Source organism: Sphaeramia orbicularis, chromosome 9 (genome assembly GCF_902148855.1).
Source record: "Sphaeramia orbicularis chromosome 9, fSphaOr1.1, whole genome shotgun sequence".
NCBI lineage: Eukaryota > Metazoa > Chordata > Actinopteri > Kurtiformes > Apogonidae > Sphaeramia > Sphaeramia orbicularis.
Window position 1 is genome coordinate 33,745,068 of NC_043965.1, and position 17,407 is coordinate 33,762,474.

Below are 17,407 nucleotides of genomic sequence, written 5' to 3' on the forward strand. Positions count from 1 at the left end.
GATGAATTGTACATTTATTTCCCTATGGGCGGGTTCACCCGTACAAATGGGTTGGTCTTTGACTTAACGTTATCTAAAAAGGTCAAGCAGATGTGGGGCCTCAACTCTAAGTAAACTTATCCCAACAATAAGTTTACTTCTTATCACCTATGTTTGACAACACTATGAGTGTGAATGTGTGTGTTTAGACCAGTGGCGATTTCTCATAGACCGCAAGGGAAGCCCAGCTTCCCCTAAAATTACGAAAATTAAATGGTTAAATATGTACAGTTGTGTTGACATTTCATTGACTACAAATGTGTCAGAACACGTTCATCTCACAGATGAGTTCATTCAGAATCAGCTTTATAACAAATCAACAGACTCAATGTTGTTCACTTCTCATCCATTCCCGTTGTGCTGTTTTCTCATTCGATCTCTGCTCAGTGCATTTGCCCGTAGATGCCCAGCGTCCATGCACTTCAATGGGACTGAGTGGAACTGTTTTTTTCATTGCCTCAAAACTGGACGGTAATTGGATAAATGCCACGATGTTGTCCCGCCCCCGGACGCCTGGTGTCTCTGGGGGTGAATGGAACTGTGGGCGGAGCGCGGCTGGGCTGGACGCCAGGCTTCCACGTGCTGATTGGAGGATCAGTCGAAAGGCTGAATCCCGTTTGATTGACAGCTATTTTGAGATCTACTCCTTCACTTGACAGAGTTCAGTTTAATACCGTTGTGCATTCTGCTGTGAAATGGAGAGAGAAACCACTACGAAATTACTTGTTCATTTCTTGCACTGTAAATAAAACACACTCATTGGACTTCCTTGTTTCAGTTAACATAATTTCAATGTTTTCTTGTTTACTTGGTACGATAAGGTCACTGACCATTTTCTTAAAAAGGAACGGAGGGCCGAATTTATGTTTAAATAACTTGTTTTTTTGTTTTTTTGTTTTTTTTTTTATGTAAGCCGACAATGAGCTTCCCCTCTCTGAAAGACGAGCAGCCGCCACTGGTTTAGACGTGTATCTAAAGGAAGAACAGAACATACTTAACTCTTGTGCAGACAGATGTTTTCTATCTTAACAAGCTTAACCTACTGACAAAATATTTAAACTTAAACAGAGTACTACATAAATCCTGGTCACAAAGAACTCACTGTTAACATTACTGAAATAAAACAGATTAAACAAAAAAATCCTATGTTAAAACAATAACTACTAAATAATAAAACAATTAATCCTAAAACTTTAATATCTAAGTTAAAATATTATTTCAATATCTCAAAATAGGCTATTTTTAACTTTACTACAGTATATTGCTCAAGCATTTGCAAGAGCTAACTCATGAAAGGCGAGTAATATACTGGAGGAACATGGGGACATTGTTTATTCCAGGTACAACAAAACAGATGCCACTGTGGGTGTGAGGGTAGTATATCCTTTTGTCTAGTGCAGACAGGTGCTTACTTGTGTGTCACAGCTCGTACTGTGGGGAAGCGTCACGGAGCCCAGGTGACAGTGAGTGGTTCCCTCCACTCAACCATTAGGTTTGTCAAGTTCCTCGGGCTAACTGGATGAATATCAGCCTCCTAATGACATCCTCTGGAGCAGGATGCGCTGCCTGGAATCAGGGTTGTCCTGTATCTGTCTGTTTGTGTGCATGCGTGTCTTCGTAAAAACCCATCCACGCTCTCGCAAAACAAGCAAGCCAAACATCATGACAAGTGCGAAGGTCTGACAGCTGTGACTACCTGTGACACGCACCCAGCAGATCGAGGCACGAGAAGACAGTTATAGGGATATGCACACAGAGAAAGCCACACTTATTCCAGATGTCATTCATCATAAACATAGACTCGCTGCCTCTGTTTTGGGGGATACAGTCTACCCCTGGATTACAACTATTAATCAAAGAAAGGTATGGAACTGGATGCCAGCCAAGAAGAGCTGTTTGATCTGCACAGCCCGAGAAAAGAGATAAAATAAAAGCAGGTTTTGTGTATCATTTTGCATATTGCGCCGGCCTTTTGAGCCTTTTATATTAGATGAAACACTTAGACAGACATTTTCTTAAATCACCTGTAAATCGCAGTAATCCGCTTTTTTCATGTCGTCAGTGCTAAGTGCTAGTTGATGTGAAGTCCATGCCACTTGCTTGGATTCACTTGTCAGTCAAAGTGTATGACAGGCAGCGACTCCTTTTTACTTGGATGCTCATTTTTTTATGTTGATGAAGGTTCAGTTTCTATAGGTTATGCTCTTTTCTCTCTTAAACTCCAGTGAAAGTAGTTTCATTGCTGCTGATTTCTCTTGGGAAAGGCCTTCCAAGCTTGGGGGTGTTGAGAGAACAGGAAATGAAACGGCTTTCATGAACAGGCTATACAATAGATTGAGTCTCTATTGTGAGCAGAGTAGTAATTAATCATACCAGGAACGTCGGAGGTTACTGCTAATATGTCGCTCAAGAATTTAAAGGAAAGAAAAGAACATTAAAAGAGTGTTTAAGAAAACTTTCCCCCTTGAATTTTTTCCCTAATGCCCAACATTGTGGTTGTAATGTGTTTTTTTTTTTTTTTTTTTTTTTTTTTGTTCCAATAGGTGTTGTCTCCTCTGTCAGACTCCATCCTCGCAGAAAAGACTATAACAGTGCTGGACGACAAAGTGACCATTACAGAGTTGGGGGTTCAGCTGGTGACAGGCCTCGCCATGAATCTGCAACTCAGTCCGGGAAGCAACAGGGCAATCCTGGCCACAACAACCACACAGGAGTTTCTGCAGAACCCCAAACAGGTCAGAACATTCCAAACACATCTAAACTGCTTTGGATTGAGATCTTCACTTGTCTTTATCACTTCATCATTTCCTAAATCTTATCAAGTAGAGTTGAAAAAGCAAAAATTATGATATCCATCAACTATTACACCGTGCCACGGATAATATTAATGTATTTGGAACCACTAATATTTATCTTTTAGCATTAATCATTGTTAAATTATTACCATTGGTTTCATAGTTGACAGAATTTTATATCTGTGTTGAAGCCAAAAATGTGCAATCTGCAGTCTTGATTACGGTGCATTTCAAAACAAAGTACTTACTTTCAGATTTCATTTCACACTCTCAAGGTCCTTGAGTGATTAATGCGACAATCAAAGAAAACATGTGCTTGTGCTTAAATACATGTATCTGTTTTTTTCGTTCCACACCATCCCTAACCGTCTTAACTCCATGACTCCAAAGCCCGAATGTGACAGAATGTGTTGCTGAGGGCGGAAACATGAACTTAATCTCAGAGTAAAAGAAAAAAAAAGCTAATGTAACACCACAGCATCTGCACCAAAATATGACTTACATCCCAAAGTTTGATGTCCTGTTTTATTTTGCTGCCTTTCCTGTTTGCCTGAGTTTCTCTCATTGTGGCCTCTTTGATCTGCCCATCAAGGTCTCCTGCACGTAGTCTCCACTGCTGTTTTACATTCTTTTTCCCCCAAGTGAGGAAGGACGAAAAGCCCATTTATCAGGCTTATATCTGTACGCAAAGAGTGAAGATAAGCAGGGAGCACCGCACTGTAAGGCCTCCGGACCCTGTAATTAAGCACCATTGACAGATCACTGTGGGGATCGACTTTAGGGATTTATCCTGCAGGGACATTAAAAGGCAAATTGTGAAATTGCAGCAGCGGTATGGAAAACGGCAAATCCACACTCACATGATCAATGTTTAATTTTACTGTGTGATCTTCTCTATCTTTTAATCTTTTGAAGCTTAGAAAGAACAAGCAGTGAGTCAGTGAAACCACACAAATTAGCGAGCTTTGCTTTGACTTATATCCTTTATGAAAACACTACAGATTTCTGATTATTAAACATGGATAAATATAACTAGTGCATTGACTCATGAGGAACCTAGATCCTGAAATTTGATATTTCTTATTTATTTGCACATACAAATGTAAAATACGACAAATACATGTGCATATCTCTCTTGGTAAAGAGAAGGGTACGAAAATGTGCAGGTGAGGTCGGAATCCCGAAAAGCTTATAGAATGACCTAGTTGTATTTTAAACAAAATAAAAAGATGTCATTTGCATACCTTCCATGAAGTAGAGGGATAAATAAAAATGACATAAAAGTGAGAAATGATGGTTCTATATCTATAAACATCATTTCTTTCAGTTTCATAAAGAGTAAAAAGAAATGAGTAATAATGATAAGCAATAATTGTAGTTGTAATAGAAACACTAAATATTACTGGACTTCATCATTGTCAGTACCGAGGGAATGATGCGAAAAGGGGGGGTGTTTTTAAAATCCACATCCCCACCCTGAGGGCAACATTCCGATCCCCCAGCACGGATATTTGTTGTGTATTCACACATGCTATACCGCATTTGTCCAGCAGTCACCGCCAAAGCGTTCAAGTGATTCTGGTCATAGCAACGTAATTGTAAGGCTATTGTATTCCAAAATTACTAATATCTCCCAAAATATTGGTCCTTATAACTTGCTGTTTTCGCTAGTCTCTTCCTTGACCAAAAATACAGAAATACGCCAAACTGCAGCAGTCAGCTCCTTCCAGATTTTTGTGTGATGCTCGAGACACACATACGCATACAAACAGTCCGCTTCCCTATTATAATTTAAGATTAAAGGAGTGATATTTTGCTTTTTTTAAAAATGGAATTATGCATTTTAAAACATTTCCCTGTGGTCTACAGAAACTGTAAATGCTATGCTTGGAACTATTCAACTCCACAGGTTCATCTTCAACCCTATTTCTGAGTAATGACACCAGAAAGGTTGTTCTGAGCGTTGTCTGTTTTCTTTTTTTTTTTTTCAGATATCTTTATTAATTTTTAAATTTGGGACATCAGAAGCACAGACAGAGGAAAAGAAAGAGAGGAAAAAAGAGGAAGAAAAAAAATTCATAATATATAAAAAAAATAAAATAAAAAAAAAAATCCAACTTTTTGAACTATTAGGGTCCCCAAATACACAAATAAATGCACCAAAGACTGATAAAAGTGGGTTTAATAAAATATGACCCCTTTAAGAGACAGGGAACGAGAACAACGTCTGTTGGAATTAACAAAAACGTTAAGGTTAAAGAATTTGGAATGGCCAAAATGAGTGAATAAGTAATGCAATGGCACAGTATTCCATATTAAAAGCTAAATTAATCTGTCAATATGTATCAAGGTATTATATAAAAGATCAGATTAACAAACACACATACAGTACATCATTAAAATATATTTTACAATCTGCACATCCAAAGAAACTTTAACCCTAAAAAACCTTAACAACCACTCATGACCAAAAGCATCCATGATCTAAAATGTTTAATGACTTTTGGAACGATAATCATGTTAATACATTTAAATATTCCACTTACAGTGCAGTTTCCCATCCTTTCAGCAGCATCAGATGTGTCTTATTTGGACATTCAGATGCTCGTAGTGAACGTGGAAACACTGTCATATTCTGCAACATTGATTCTCCAATAAAACTCCTGTAGTCTGACAAATGACAGTGGTTGGAAGTGCTTTTTATGTTCAGTTAATGATATAAAAATAGTTCTACGTCTCTATTAAAGGTTAATATTCTTAGATTGGTAACAGTGTACAACACAGAACACAAAACTGTGTGTAGTTAAAAACTGAGATCTCATCCATTGAGGAAACCACAATTCATGACTAATCACTATATCATTAGTTACTCTGTTCTCTTTGGTGCACAGACCTCTCTGGTTGGTTCCTAATTGGTGAAGAGTGATGCATGAAGAAAGATATTTATCAACCAACATCTACCTGATTTATTTAAATAGTCTCTGCCATGTTTGTCTGTTTTAACTCATCCGTAACTATAATACAGTCCTCAGAAACTTATTAATGATAAATTACCAGCTCACTCCACATTCATCTGTTATTATGCATAGTTTTGCGTGCCACATTCTACCTACTTATTTAATCATATACAAAGAAGGTTTGGAAAAGCACATCTATAGTATTTGCATATCTTATCTAGTTGTGAGCACAATGTGTCATAAATCAAACTGCAAATCTTTTTTTTTGTAAGAGAGATCATATATCATTCATTGGTTCCTATTTTGTGCTCATTTAAGTGCTTATACAAATAAAAATTAAGAAACAATGTGCAATATTGTCCTCTTGTATTGTAATTTCCTATTTTTTGGTAATGCCAAAGCATAATATTCTCTGTTTGTGTTCCTGACTATTTATATTCTCCTTCTGTCTCTCTTGTATATTGTGTGCATGTCTTCACAGGAGGCTTTGATCAGCGCATGGCTACAGTTCAGCGATGGCTCTGTTGCTCCCCTAGACCTGTACAATTCTGACTTTTTTGTCCTGACAGCCACCTCCCTAGATGAGGAAGTGGTGACGGTGCAGCAGGACCCCTCCTGGAAATGGCCTGTCATCGTGACAGAGGCGGAGGGCCAAGGTCTGCTGGTCAGGGTGGAAATGACTGTTTGTGAGATCTGCCAGAAGTTCAAGCGCCGCAGTATCCTTGCAGCGGGGAACTGTAACGTCAGGGTGAAGTTTGGACAAAGTGACAGCTCCAGGGGAGGGAACAGTGACTATGGTCCTGATGGAGATGATATGGAGGGCAGAGGTAGACTTTCCCCTTCACAAGACAGGCCTGGTCCTGATACCCACTACTTTGGCAGCTCTATCTCTGACATGGAGGATGGGGTGTTAAGGAGAGCAACCACCACTAGAAGCGCAATTCTGCGCAGACCCAATGGGGATAAACTTTCAGATGACAGTAGCCAGAACATGCCGATTGACTTTGCTGACTTCCCCGCCCAGGTGGATCTGCCTCGTGGCCGCAACATGGATGATGACCTTATCCAGACTGCTCGTGGGCTCACGGACCTGGAGATCGGCATGTATGCCTTGCTGGGAGTTTTCTGTCTTGCTATCCTGGTATTTCTCATCAACTGCATCTCCTATACACTTAAATACCGTCACAAGGAGCTGTTCATTGAGGGCCAGGAGAACATGAACCACGCTCATGACTGGGTGTGGCTGGGGAATGAGGCAGAGCTGCTGGAGAGTCAAATCAGCCTGTCGCCCCAGCAGGAGGAGCAGACCTCCATGATGGACTCCAGCAGCGGACTCGAAGAAGGCAGCCACTTGCTGAATGGAGGCTCGGCACAAAAGAATGTGCAGGGCCAGGTCCACCGAGCGGCAGACACAGGCTGTATAACCAAGGACAGCAAAGGGGACTCACCCACCACCAAGAGGAAGAGAGTCAAATTCACCACATTCACCACCATCCCCTCAGACAATAACTACCCTACAGTTAACACACTGACTGGCAGCCACAGCCAGGACATTAAGTGGGTGTGCCAAGACGTGGAGCTGGAAGGCTCCAATGAGTTACGCAATTACATGGAACGGTTAAATGACAGTGCTTTAAAAGAGGTTGCATAATGTAACGTGCATTTGTAACAAACTCACCCTTATGCCTTTCAGGGGAAAGTGGGTCTGAACAGAAACTGGACCCGTCGGTCAAAGAGGAGCAAATTCACCTTAGAATCACCCAAAACTGCCAAAGGGTCATTACATTTAAGAGGATCAAAAAAAGAAACAAAAAACAAAGCAGTGAAGTCAAGGCTTTTTTGTTCCATTTATTTGTCACATTATTATCTTTTTATCATAATTTTACTACTACAGGGTTTAGATAGAATGAAGTAATTGATCCCAGGACTGACCTGCAGAAACTACAAAATATTCAGATGACATGTACATTTTAAAATAAACAGTAACTTGACTAGATAGATGTTCAGAATGTTTGTGCACATTAAATGGTTTTGGAAGTTTTGTAACAACTTGGATATTAATTTCTTATGCTGTGAAAGAGTTCTGCAAAGTCCAAAGGAAACAAAAGAAACTCCTGCATGTAGGTGGAAAACACAAGGCACAAGTTTCCAATTCATTCTCATCCTTAACATGGCAGAAGACCTGTTATGTATATACTGAACAGTCTACTACAAAGCATTGTATTGTTGCTCTGTATATTGTATTTTCATAACATTTAAGGAATACACCACAATGTCAAGAGTATGTATCAGCTTTTATTGACCGCATCATTGTCAGGCCATTTATTTCTCACATCCCAAGGGGGTGCCAGTATACCAGTGTTAGCCGAGGGTTGTGGCAGAGGAAGGGGAGCCAATTATACATTCATTTTTGTACCAGGAGGATTTCAGTACATGGCATTTTACCCACAGGTCACAGCACAATCTGCAGTCTTAATGCTGGCCAGTGCAGGAAGGCAGTGTCCATACTTTCATCTCATCTATTAGAACACAGTATGCTACATGACAACTCGTGTATGGGAAAGCTTTTTAACTAAATGGCCAGACAGCATGGTAATGTGACATTTTCTCTGCCACCCCCCAGTTGAAAGTTTTCTAAGCTTTGAAGAAAATGCCAATTAAGGTCTTGTTAACCTCTGTAACATAGCCTCTAGGAGACTACGCTGATGGACAAACTGGGAAGTAATGTGCTCTCAGTCTCTCTGGGAGCATGTGGATACAAACGGGGATAATGATAAGCAAGGTGGGAAATGTTTTCCTTTTGGAAATGAATCTCTTATTATTCAGATAATTGCACAAATAATAATCATCTCTGAAAACTTCCTAAACAAAAGCACTGGGCTGAAAAATTGCATTTTGTTCAGTGAATGTTATTATCATCGCAGTGGTGTTAGCTGATTGCATTTGTATGTGTGTGTGTGTGTGTGTGTGTGTGTGTGTGTGTGTGTGTGTGTTATTTTCCATCAAGCGGAGGAGAAATGTTCACATTATGTTAACTGTTGCTGCTGTGTGGATCAGATTGTTAATCAGTAACGTTCACAATATTACCTTAGAAGAGGAGAGGCGAGATACTTGCATTACCTTGAGTGTAATTAGAGATGCCATTTAGATCAGCTCAGTTATGTCAACACTCAGCATTGAAAAAGGGCCCTCTAGACACCTGAATAAAAGTTTAGTGCTTTTTCTACTTTACTCAATTTGTACAAGCAGCTTGTTGACTGATTCTTTTTACTACGTCTATTGATTGACAACACGCCAAGCAGGAATACTGAAAATACTCAAATAACACAACAGAAAAGCAAACATTGTGTATGGTAGTAGGACAGCACAAGGTGGTGCCTAGACAGTCTTTGTAAAGGGCTTAGAAATATCTTTTAATTCATTTTTAAACAATAAGCAAACTGTGTCCCGTCTAGAATAACATGGTATCAGTTTCTGACATTTACAGCTACAGACTAAACATACTAAAGACAACTGCAGACCTGATATCTTGTAAAGTATGAAACACATGACACTTTATTTATGACTCATATTTAGTATTTATGAGTGTAGACTAATCTAAACTAATAACTCCTAAAATTAGAAGTATAGTCAGATGGTGCAAATCACAAACACAACACAAATTATGATCTATGTTTCCTTCCTTTTTACCATTCAATCTTCAAAGTTTAAAAAAAAAAGTGAAAGACAATTTGAGGTGAGGAAGTTTGTCCTCGGTCCATGCCCTACCCATTTAATAAGTTTCATGAAAATCATTATTGACATTTTTCCATAATCTTGCTGAGAGACAAATGGAACTGATCATATAACCCGCTTGGTGAAGATAATGAACTGATAATGACATTAGGTTTGTGGTTTTATTTTAAGTCGTTAACAAAATTAGAGAGCATTTATGGCAACCTGCCTGGCAATCCAAAAGCACTTCTTAAAACAAATGAATGAATGATTGCTTAATCTTGAATAGTGCTATTAATACATCTAATGACTATAAATAGTCCGTTATCTGAAAATGGCACGGAATTTTCATTTTTAAAGCATGGTTGCAATAAAACAAAGACAATTTCATATCTCACAGGGTAGAAAAGGGATCATCAGTCCTACTGTGTTGTGCTGGCTACCTCCCGTGGCCTGCATTAGCTATTAGTAATGAAGCCGGCACACATGCGTGCACACATACTGATAAATCACCCCCTCTACAAATCTTTGTCTCAGTGCCTTCATTCTCCTGATACATGTTTTGCCTCTAGTGTAAGCTGCTACCTTCTGTGTGATTCTCCTGCTTCTGTGGCTTTATTGGTGGCTTCAGGGGACCATATGCATTGTGCTGTGTACTGTGTGCTGGGACCATGGATGCTGTGCTCAGTCTGTGGACTGTGAAGGGCGAGGGGAGCCAGCGTGGGTCTGGGAGGGATTTAACTGTCAGCCACAAGGGGCATGATTGATGGAGGCCCAGGCGTAATTAAAACGCCACCGTGACTTTCTGTTGGTGACCACTGTCGGTGGCTTCAGCCTCTTCAGGTAGGAACAGAGCAGCTCAGCCCATTAAAAACCCACCAGCTCTACCCTCGTGGGCTTCAGTTGTAGATGCATTACCTGCCGGGATGTGGCACAGCAGATGTAATGATTACACTCGCCGTCATTCTTGGAAGATGAAACATCAAGACTTATTTTTGTTGGCCTTGACAAAAAAAGGGAAAAAATGGGGGGTGGGGGGTGTTAGGGGACCTTCCCCAGGCCTCCATCCTAAATGGATTTTTAATTAAATTGATGATGTGAGACCAACAAACTCTCACTAATGGTTGGCTGTGCTCCCTGTGGTCCTAATGTGCTGGGTCTGTATTTGCAATTTCCAAATGATTATTCGCTGCTTGATTTATGTTGCTTCTTTTGAATTCATTTTTAAATCAGCTCACAGTAGTTTAACAGCAAATAAACACATAAAAACACACTGTCACGGCGCAGCAAAGGAGCAGCCGTCAAGGTCAGCTTGACTTTCCGCTCTGACCAATTTTTACAGATGGAGCCACAGGGATCCAAAGACAACATCGTTCATAAACAAAGCCCCTGTGCCAAATCGGTGTCTTGTAAACACAATTTCCCACCTGACCAGTGCATCACAATGGGACGACTAGTACCAGAGTACACACACACACACACACAAACACACACACACACACACACACACATACACACACACACACACACACACACACACAGGTACACTCCACGCCTGTCACATCTGTCTATATTCAGTCTGACATCTCACCTCATAGTGATAACCCTACTGAAAGATGAACTCTTTAAAAGCAGGTGACAAATAAACACTAACTCACACAATTTGCTAACAGCACTGGGATAAGAATAAAGTTCTATCAATAATGACTCCAGATCCCTGTGGCAGAAAACAACCAGCAAAGTAACAAGTGAAGGCCTTCAGCAGCACAAGGTGAGTACCCAACCGTGTTATTTTGATGACAACTAAGAATATTACTCATAGAGGTCTTCAATTTGCTTCATTTGTGTCTTTAAGGCTTTTTAATTTTTTTAATCTAGTCTTTTTTTTTTTTTTTTTTTTTTTTTATAACTAGCTGTTTTTGTTTTAATCACCTCAGTCATTCTTAAGGATTTATTTTATTTTTTTACTGAATTGTCTGGTTTTATCACCATTTACTTTATTTGATAATACTAGTGGTGTCAAACATACAGCCTGCAGGCCGAAACTGGCTCACTAAAGGGTCCAATGCAGCATGTGGGATGAATTTTTGAGGTGCAAAAATTACACTAAAGATATTAAATCTGCGTATGACTTACATCACCAATTTTTCATCAGATCTGTAAAACCAGAGGCATAGCCTATGTATCACGGATTTGTAAGTCTGCCTGTGATTACGCACCTGAATGTCTTCCCTCATGGTGAACAATTTTGAAGTGTACTCACTCGGGTATTTTTGGAATGATGAAAAATTGGTTTCAAAAGTCATATGCAGCTTTAAAAAAAATCAAGGGTGTACAAGTGTGTTTTAGTTTAGGGTCCACATACAGCCCAATTTGATCTCAAGTGGGTCAGACCAGTAAAATATTATCAAAATAACCTATAAATAATAGTGACTCCAATTTTTTCTTCTTTGTTTTTGTGAAAAAAGTATAATTAAGAGTAGATAATTGCATTTACATATTATCCTTTAACACAATTACTTTATAATTTTACCTGCCCACCTATAGTTTAGTTTAAATAGTTTTAATTGTACAGTTTATTTCCTTTATTTCATTTGAGTTTAGTTTGTTTATGTTAGTCGTGTGAAGGGAACTCGCAAAGTAAGATTTTCGTTGCTCAGTACTGCTGTGTATATGACAATAAACTTCTTCAATCTGGAAAAAAAAAACACATGTAAATAACCTGGACAACCAATAAGCTGAGGCATAATATTGTTAAAATTGCACTTATTTTTCAGGTTGTAAATGGGTGTTCAGGTTATTCATGTTTTTATTATGTAATTTTACTATTTTTTTTACACTAAAACAAAGAAAATTTGTAGTTGTCATTATTTTTATAGGTTATTATTCTAGTATTTTACCAGTTCAACCCACTGTATATCATATTGGACTGTGTGTGGGCCCTGAAGTAAAATGTTTTTTTTTTTTTTTTTCCTTGTCCAGCATCATAACAGCAGAATGGTAGTCTGGCTGCCTTTTGTGCTTTGTCAAGGGAAACTTCTTAAAGTATATGAGGCTCCCCTTGATATTCTACTGTCTTTATTTTGAGTTTTGTTGAACCACATTTTGATGCCAGACCTGACATGAATGAACAGGGGAAAGGAGAGGAAAGCAGGAGGAGAGAAAGAGAGAATGAAGGGAGGAGAAAAAGGTAGAAGAAGGTGGCAAAGACCCTCACAAGAAAATATTAACAACACTAACAATAACATCCATGGTGATAATTATAATGGTAACAACAACTAGAACCAGAACTGAGTAAACTAGGCAGAAGAGAAAGAAAGGAAGAAATTACAATAAAATAAAAGAAATAAGACCTATTAAATGAGGAATATAAGAAAAGAAAACATGAACAGAATATCATAACCTTCTGAGACCCAGGAAAGTGAACATTTTAGCTTTTTTACACTAAACAGTCATCTTGATTGGAAACTGCATAATGCAACAGTTTTTTCAGATACATTTTTTTAAGATTCTTTTTATTTATGTATTTATTTTTTAATGGAATGTCCTTTGCAATGGACACCTTTTTTTTTTTTTTTTTTTCTGGTAAAACTGTCAAACTTTTGTCCCCTACCGAGGGCAAAAATACATTGCCGGGTCTCAGGAGGATAAACAACAGCAACAAATCCACATAACATCAGTTGTTCACATTCATCTGAACTAAAATGAGTTCCACACCCCTGGACTATACTGAACATGAGGCCTTTACCTCAACATATTTCCAGAGTTAAAATAAAGGTTGAAATTTAGATAACCCAACCCAGCAGCAGAGACGACCGGCGGTGCAGAGAGAACGACATATCAGAGAGCGCTCACATACAAGCCGGGGCATTTTTCTGTCTTCTGGGAAACAATGGAAGGTCAGAGGGCCGCAGCGATACACCTGGAACCAACGGTATTCCTCAGAGTGGCACAGAAAGATTTATCTTGATACCTGCTCTGTTTTATGTGTGTAAAGGCCCATTCTGTACACATAAGAAGCTCTAAACCACAGGGCCTGCACATAATAACCAAGGTTGATGCTGTAAATCCAGATGGATGCATGCTGTTAAAGCATTTTACGGTTGCTTATTTCACAGATCATCTGTCTGAATGAACATCCTTAACCCTCCGTCGTGCTCAGTTCCACTGAAAATGGTCGCTCGGGCAACAAGATGAGCACATTTTCTGGAACAGGAGATTGTGTAAGCCCCTTTATAGTATGTTTTCTTTTCCATAGCTCGTATGCGCGGCTTGACTTCATTGTGGGTTGCATGATTGAAACAGATCAGAGTTAAATCACTTGTCTCTTGTTCATCATTGCCACAGAAAAGGCTCCGGGACACCTACCAACAAAGACAGCTCAGATAAGATAATTAGGTGTATGTAAATGAGGATGATTAGTACTTAGAGATGGGTGATTTGTCTGCTTGGCCATTTTCTTAAACATTATGTCTGCATTAGCTTATCTTAATTAACATGCAGTGATATTTCTTAATCCTCCAATTACTAGAGGAACATCTATGGGAGCATCTGCTGCTCAGTCATTACACAGGTACGAGTCAGTAATACAATTAAAGGCATCTTAACTTTGTGCAGATTAGCCTGACATATGACCTGAAAAAGTCTTTTAAAGAAGAATAGGCCAAAAACTTTACATTTCCTATACTTTGAACATTGTAGGGACTCATAATACTATCTCACAACAAAATCAGTCCTACTCTCCAAACCTTACGGGTATACTTGGCTCATAAACCATTTGGGGGAAAAAAAAAAAAGCAAAACAGTAGCTGGTATAAATGTATGCAGCTGGTGCTCTCTCCAAGGCAAAGCTGTTTGTTTAAATCCTGGCCAATAAATCAAGTTAAAATATTGGGAGCCCAGTTCCAAAACTACATATCTCTTTGTTATTGCCTTGCGATTCAACCTCCATAACCACTTCGATGTGTCAGAAATTTCTCTCGACATGAGAAACAAGCCGCCACACGAGAATTATGACCTAGAGGCATTGTGTTTCAAACATCAAGTTGTGTGTTCAGTCACAACAACGTGTGTTCTCTGACCAAATTAAAGAGGAAATAGCCTTCCTCAAGCCTTGTGGCAGGGGGGCTTCAACATTAAAAGTGATCTGTGGTGACGTGTTGATTTCAATCTTTGTCTGATGAAACTAAGAGGAAATATGCTGCATTCCCGCTGGAACTGTCAAATAAGGCTTTACACCTCAACCTATTTCCTAACAGAGAGCCAGAGGGTGTGTTTTTTGTAGTATAAATAATTTAGGCACTCTACTTTTAGTTTGCCTTTAGACTAACAAACCATAACCATAATCATAAAAGCATTGTGGCAGGCACTACCTCAATATAAGATAAAGAACAGGTGCCTGCAGTCTAGGTGCTTTCTGATGCTGTAAAACATTCAACACTAATCTTCATTACTGTTGAAGCTGCTAACATGCGGTACATATAATATAATGATTCACATTTACAACCAAATTGAGTTTTGTATGAAGGTATTAGTGCTTCACAATTATTAGGCAAGCTGTATTTTTGAGGATTAATTTTATTATTCAAGAACTACAGTGCTCTTGCTCAATTCAAATGCTTCATAAAGCTCAAACCTGAATATCTAAGAAAGTAAAAGTGAGGTTTTGTCTTTCTTAAGAGAATATCTGTGTCCACAATTATCTGGCAAATATTGCTGTGCAGAATTATTTGGCCACTGAATGAAGAATGAATATTTTCCCATTTCACTTATTTATTTTAATCTGCTAAAGTGAAAATAATAAACATACAACTCAAAATTTACAAAAAAAACAAAAAACAAAAATCATCTCTGACCAGTAGAACCAGCCTTCAATTCACTGAGTCTGTCACTTAGTAATATTTTTGCTGTTAATTTGTGTGTTTTCTTCTTTTTGCATATTTTGTGACTATTTGCTATAGAACATGTAATAATCTTATGGTTATGCTTCAATAGTTTTTAAATTTTTGCGACTATTTGCTATAGAACATGTAATAATCTTACCGTCATGCTTCAATAGTTCAGCTGTTTTAAGATCATTTCATTGGTCTGAAGGGAATTTTAAAATTTTTGAGTTTTCCCTTCTTTTGATCCATTCACCTCAAGTAAAGAAGCTGCCTAATAATTCTGCACACCTTAATATAAGGTGTTAACATTTTAGGCCATACTCTCTCCTATTATACACATATATATCACCTGAGAATGACTAATTCCAACAAGAAATGTAATTTATATAGTTTGGAGTTGGAAAACTTGCATAAATATGATGATATGGTCTAAATACTTATTTGCCTAATAATTGCGCACATGGTGTACTTACAGCGGTGCATGTAACACACATTGAAATTTATGGATTTGGTTAAATTTAAAATAGCGCAGATAATGAACAAAGCAAGAAATAATCTACTGCCAAAAAATATCTGGGGAATGTTCACTGAAAGAGAAGGAGGTTACAATCTAAGGGGAGACCTAAATTTTAAAAAACATGAAGAACAACAGTGACAAGTATGTGCATAACAAACTGTGGAGTGACTTTGTGGAACAGTCTGGAGCAAGACATAAAGCAAAGTACAAACATAAATATACTTAAAAGGACGTATTAAAAAAAAATTTCTAAATAGGAATATGGAAGATGAGGGATACAAATAGTATTGTCCCAAATACCATTCATGATTTCTCAGAATTAAGAGAGAGTAATTATAATTTCAGAGATCTTTATATTTATGAATGGACAAATGTGAAGTCTAGATGGACTGGGGTTGTGGGTGTGAAAAGTATGGAATAGACCTGATGATGCATTTAAGTTATTAACTCCTTTGGCAGAGTTAAAAAAAAAACTGCATTAAGTTTAAAATTATTTAGGAATATTGAATTGAAATGGTAGATATGTTTTTGTTGGTGCTGATTTTTTTCTGTTTATGGTGTGAATGCTCGATGCTGTACACATTTAATTTAATGTAAGCAGTGGATCAGGTGAAAAGGATAGGCAAAAAAATAAGCTTTTGCTTCTAGCCTATTTCTTTTTTGTTTTTTATGTTTATTATAATTATTGTACTAAGTGCAATGATTGATGTACAAACCACACCAAAAATAAACAAATTCATCCATTAATTCAACCTAAGTACTTACTACAAATGATCCAAAACTCAATTTTCAATTTAATATTCTTTAATGGCCACAAATATACCAACAAACAATATTCCAGTTATTCTAAAAACAAAATAAAATTCTAAAACAACTGAGATGAAGCAAGTATATATAAAATATGCAAAAAAACACAAGAAATGTTCATTTATTCACACAATTAAACACAAACTGATCACAGGCATCACATACTGATCGCTTCCTAGCTTTTATGTACTCTTAATTCTCTCACACAAGCAAACATCGCTCTGTGTTCTCAAAGGCAGTTTTGACATTTCTTTGAGAGCGATGTCACCTGACACTATTTAGGAAGCCCTGAGAGTTTTCTTACTTCACTCAAGTCTGTACCTTGTGCTATTCTTAGGAGTGAAGACTCAAAGAGAGAAGACAAAATGTTTCTATGTAGAATAAAGCTAGAACAAATGCATCACAGTCTAATAAATACAATACAAAGCAGAGGCTTATTTTTTTTCCCACTCTGTGACAAAGCCGGAAAAACACTGATAAATGTTAGTCTTAATTCCCCTCCAATTATAAAATCCAAATACTGTGCATGAGGTTAAACGTAACCAAAATTTGTTATAAATTTCTAACAACAAAGATAGAGTTTTTATATCTAAAACTTCTTAACACAAGCGTTAATGCCATGGATATTTTAAGAGCTGGACTAAAGGTTGCTTAAGGTTAGCTCCTAATTAGGTGTTTGTCAAGTGAGCTCGT

General features: G+C 38.0%; 1 protein-coding gene across 2 annotated transcripts in view; it reads left to right on the forward strand.

Moving 5' to 3' along the window:
• si:dkeyp-14d3.1 (transmembrane protein 132C) overlaps positions 1–7,595 on the forward strand; it is a 160,844-nt gene extending 153,249 nt beyond the window's left edge. For both annotated transcript variants that reach the window (XM_030144182.1, XM_030144184.1), the window contains exons 8-9: positions 2,583–2,774; positions 6,273–7,595. In XM_030144182.1, coding sequence (XP_030000042.1) covers positions 2,583–2,774; positions 6,273–7,442 — 1,362 coding nt within the window. In that variant the 3' untranslated portion in view covers positions 7,443–7,595. The remainder of the gene's footprint in view (positions 1–2,582; positions 2,775–6,272) is intronic.
• Positions 7,596–17,407: the final 9,812 nt, after the last annotated feature.